The 4740-nt window shown below is 41.1% G+C and overlaps 1 protein-coding gene across 1 annotated transcript in view; it reads right to left on the bottom strand.

Annotated features, from left to right (window-relative positions):
* The window catches only part of LIG3 (ligase III, DNA, ATP-dependent), a 15670-nt gene that overhangs the window by 9023 nt on the left and 1907 nt on the right, over positions 1 to 4740 (bottom strand). The window contains exons 3-9 of the mRNA XM_009326059.1: positions 4249 to 4446; positions 3652 to 3803; positions 2554 to 2720; positions 1800 to 1877; positions 1516 to 1684; positions 652 to 807; positions 59 to 190 (exon numbers count right to left, since the gene is read on the bottom strand). Coding sequence (XP_009324334.1) covers positions 59 to 190; positions 652 to 807; positions 1516 to 1684; positions 1800 to 1877; positions 2554 to 2720; positions 3652 to 3803; positions 4249 to 4446 — 1052 coding nt within the window. The remainder of the gene's footprint in view (positions 1 to 58; positions 191 to 651; positions 808 to 1515; positions 1685 to 1799; positions 1878 to 2553; positions 2721 to 3651; positions 3804 to 4248; positions 4447 to 4740) is intronic.

Genomic DNA, 4740 nt, shown 5'->3' with positions numbered 1-4740 from the left:
CACAAGAAAAACCACCCCACACACAAAAAAGAAATTTTTTTTTTTTTTTTTTTTTTACCTTGTGCACACCAAGAGTCCCAAAAGGAAGTGGCTTGCCAGTTTTGTTGTCAATCAGAAGAACTTCTGAATCCAGGATCATACTTTGCCCACCCGGGAAAGCCTGGGGGATGAAGTCCTTAAAATGGGCTACCTTGGGAAAAAAAAAAGAAAAGAAAAATACGTCTACTGGCTGAAGAGCGGGACTCACTCCAATGCAGATGTTTTCTCCAGAAGCGTGTCTGAGGCACGTGTAGGCGTATCTGCACTAGCTTTACTTTCTACTGTGGTACAGACAGCAGTCTACAAATAGAAAAATAAGTCTTGAACAAATGTAACCAAGTCACCCAACTGGCATCAAGCCTCCCAAAATGCAGTGTATAAAGAGGACTCTAAGGCAGATAGCTTAACTTTAGTTTCAAGCTCTTAATGTCCACCAAAACTAACTGATTACAATTCTATTAAGTGTTGCATTTCCAGATTCCAAGTATCTACATAAATTAGAAAAAAGTCTACAACACAAGGTATCCTCCTTGCCTATAGAAACTGTTGTGAAATTCAGCCGTGTTTATAGAGGAGCTGGCACAACAGAAGAGAGAGTTTATAGGTGCTTACTTTATGTGGGAGGACAGGTTTGAGGCTTCTGCTGAAGTAGCTGAAATGGTCTCCATTTTTATGGACCTGCACCCGCTCGCCATCGTATTTGATCTCTGCATACATGCCATTTGGGCACTTCTTCATGGCATACTCAATTGATTTGCAGGCTTCAGCCTTAGAAAGGTGGAGAGAGGTTAAGTTCCAAACAAACTCAGAGGATATATTTAAAAATAAAGCTACTCTTACCTAAGTTCATAATGAACTACCAATTCCTTCGTAGATCTTTTTGTCCAGGGCCTCTGATATCTAGTCTAAATTTTCCTTTTCTTAGTTACCCATTTACTTAGAATCATCTGCATATGCCCAGATAATTACAGCTTTTCAGCGCTTATCTCCTCCAAATACTTAAAGGTGTAAGTACTGTGCCTTTTGTAGGAGTGCGCTCAGCCCAGAAGTAAATATTTAACGCTGATTTGTTCAAACAAAAAACCAAACTTATTTGAATCTCTAATCAGAATCTCAAACTTATCTGAATCTCTAATGGAAAGCTTACGCTATTTCCAGAGAAAGGATCAACTTCTGGAACAACAGCAAACAAACAAAAGAAGTCACTTCTGGACTGAAAGCAAGTCAAGACTTCAGCTTCTGCAGTGGCACTGAAGGTGCAAGTACTGAGTACACCGAATACTGGCCTCTTGGTAGAAAACACTTTATAAAATGGCATTAAACATAAAAATCAGCACTGCACACTCTATTAGCTCGTACCACACAGTGTCACTTATCCGTCTACTGATTCTTAAAGGTGAGGGTCTCTGACAGTACATATGAGAACTCCATCTCTTGCTTGGCTGAAGGTTGCCATTGCAGGGGAGCCAACATTACCAGCATGGGCTGAACCGGGGTCATCAGAGAGGCCTGCACGCTGAGGGCTCGCTTCAGACCTGGCATCTTCTCAGCCTCCTGCTGGTTCTTCAGGACTCGCTCTACCACATCCTGGAGGTTGCGTGATGCTTTGAACGCCTCGTAAGCATTGGGATCCAAAGCATCCAACCTTTAACAAATTGAGGAGAGGAGGGAAACACGGATCAACCTCAGGTCTGCTGCTCCTGGCTTATGAGGCTAATGCCCACTTCCGATTTTATCTCACAACGAAAGGTAAGACTTACACGTGCTTTGCTCCAGCATTCATTTTCAAGTCATGCTTAATTAGCCTGATGATGCATTTCAGGTCGTTGCCCGTACATCTGAAGCGCGAGAGAAGATTCAGAAATTCAGACATTTGACTAAACTACTTTCCAGCTGAAAAGAAGAAACTGATCCAGGCCTCTCTAAAAAAAGGTCCTCCCCTTCCGTAGGGTTTAAACTCAAATGAGGACACATGTTACTAGTGACATCTCAGAGGCACAAGAGAATATCCAAAAGGCTTTTTAGCATCTTTATGTTTGAATGCCAATATTAATTCTGCCTCAGTGTTGACGCACCTTCCAAAATTCACTTAATTAACGCATCAAGATTAAGCGATAGTAACATCCTCAGCCTCAGATCAACACAAACTGAGCCAGACCAAGAATCTTCAACATGTCTAAATGGCTTGAAGGCTTTTCCCAACATACCTAAGAACAGCAACTTAATTAACAGCTAAGTACCATTAAGGTAGTTCTGCAAGCCACTTGTTTAGGGCCGACTGAACAGTGTCTTGACAGGCAAGGATGAAATTCTCCGGCATGAACAGGAGCCGTACACGTTCTCCATTGCTGGTCAGCAGTCAAGGTGTCTTAATCAAACCACTGATAGCGGCTTACAGATGCAAAGTTCAGTCTCTGTGGCTTATGATTAGTTTTCACCTATTCCAGCTTCTGATACGCAGATAACCACTCCTAGTTTTAGGGTAAACCTTCAGAGGCCGATTACTTTCCTTACCTGCGAGTGATATGTTGCAGCACGCTTTGTTGGTCATCTTCCTTAGTAAGCTTTGATAGCTGGATTAGGAATTCATCTACCTCTTGGATGGTCAGGAGACTTTTGGCTGCTGGAGGACAAGACTTGCTCTGTTCAAAGAAGAGGCGGATGGTCTCGGAAACATCTCCCTGTCTCCAAAAACAAAATAAGGCTGTGGATCAGAGCTATGGCTAGAGCATGGGGACGCCACTGGGGATTCAACATGGTTCCAAAAAGTAGGATAAAGCACAGGAATGATGCTGGGATTGCATGAAGGAATTGGAATCAAACATTAGCAAAAAAGCTGCCACGACACAGAATAAAGCTTCTCAGCTGTTTCATTTGCAAAAAAAAAGGTAAGAGTACCAGTATCATCTCATTGCTCTATTTTTCACTGCTGCAGCATCACAGACCCTTTATTTCTTCAGGATGAATCCACTTGTAAATCCAAGGATCTGAAACAGTCTAGTGATGTCACTAGAAGGCAGTATATACCAAGGCAGTAAACAGAGGTGAAAGAATTAGCTTCATTATCTGATTCACCCATTTTCTCCATCTTGCAGTGAATCAGAAGCGTGCAGTCAGTTACCAACTCCTGTGCACAGGAATTAAGTGCACGCATGTGAGCACTTGCAATTGTATGAGCGTAGCTTAATTGTATGAACCAACTTAAGCTCACCGTAACAGATCTGTTAATTGAATCATAGAGTTTTTGATACGTGATGTTACAAAAAAAGTAATATAAGTCAGTTACACAGATATGCTAGACCAAGCAGTTTAGACAAAGCGGATGCAGCCCAACCTGCCTAGATATTTTAGTCTTGCTTTCTAAAGTTTTGCAGGTGAATTCGTACCTTGCTTTCTATTCAAATACTGTTTTCTAAAGGTTCCAGATAGCAGAAAGTGCTATGAAAACTGCTAAAGCAAAAAAAAAAAAAAAAAAAGAGAAAAGAAAAAATCACCAACTCCCATTCTAACAGTCAAGCTAACAATCTTTCAAATAGGAGTAAAAAAAATTACAGAATTTCCATACCAAGGGACTGAACAGCAGAAATTAAGAGAACTGCTGTCTGTACTCACCTGTTCCAGGTCCCGGACCATTTCTTCTTGGCTGCAGTTAAAAATCCTACTAAACAGCTTTACAATCTGCTTATCATTCAAGTTGTAAACAATTTTAATGACGCCTGGTAACAGCAGCTTAATGGTCAGGTACACATCACCATGAAAACCATCTGGAAAACAAGGCACAGACCATTAGAAACTGTCACAATTTATTTTCACATACAGGCTCTGGTTTTTGTCCATTAGCATGGCCCTGGCGAAAAAAGCCCCGCACCTCGGGCTTCCTCTTTCCACCATGCTGTTCTGCTTCGCGTGAAAGGAGATTTCTTAGGGGAAACACCCGCAATTGTCCTCCAAATCTGATCTCAGCACTAAGTTTGGCGGCACCTTCAAACATTCCCCACAATCCTAGACTAAGACATTCTTATCTTAATTTTTTATTTAGATAAACAGTTCACTTTGCAAACATTATCTCCATAGTTCAGAAATCATCACAGCACACGGCTTGGACTACACAGCAATCAGGTTTTATTTCACCCTTGCTTTTGAAATAATATTTTGAGGTTGATTTTGAGAGGGCTTTCATATGCTGAGAATGCCAAGCAGGAATCATACCTCCTCCAGATCCCTTCTTCAGAAAATCCTGGATGATCTGTGTTTTCACATTGTAGCTAGGCTTTTCAGCAACCATGGCACAGAGCTTCCTGAACTCTCGCAGCAAGCAGTCTTTGTGCTTCGGATCACATTTTTTTGCAGATAGGCTAGACTTGTGGGAAGAGTTTGCAGAGACATCTTCTGAATTCTTTGGCTTGGCTGCATCAAAGACATAACAAGTTGCTTTTTTAGCAAGTACAATGTGGTGCAAATTTTGAAGTTGAAGCTACTGCTGCTTGGCAAGCTGAAAAGAACAATCCCGGTATGCTGGCAAAGCTTTAGAACTGAATAATGATGTGTGCTACGCCAAGATTTGTGACTTTAAGTTTTAATTACCACAAAAAATAAATTAAACTATTTTTTGTTAGTTTTGCTCTTCACAGTACACCAGAATTTTCTGGACCTTAATTCTACCAGACAAATATGATTAAACCTTAGTGAAAAGGAATTCCT

Source organism: Pygoscelis adeliae, unplaced genomic scaffold (assembly GCF_000699105.1).
Source record: "Pygoscelis adeliae isolate BGI_AS28 unplaced genomic scaffold, ASM69910v1 Scaffold266, whole genome shotgun sequence".
NCBI lineage: Eukaryota > Metazoa > Chordata > Aves > Sphenisciformes > Spheniscidae > Pygoscelis > Pygoscelis adeliae.
This window is presented reverse-complemented; position numbering and strand designations above follow the sequence as displayed.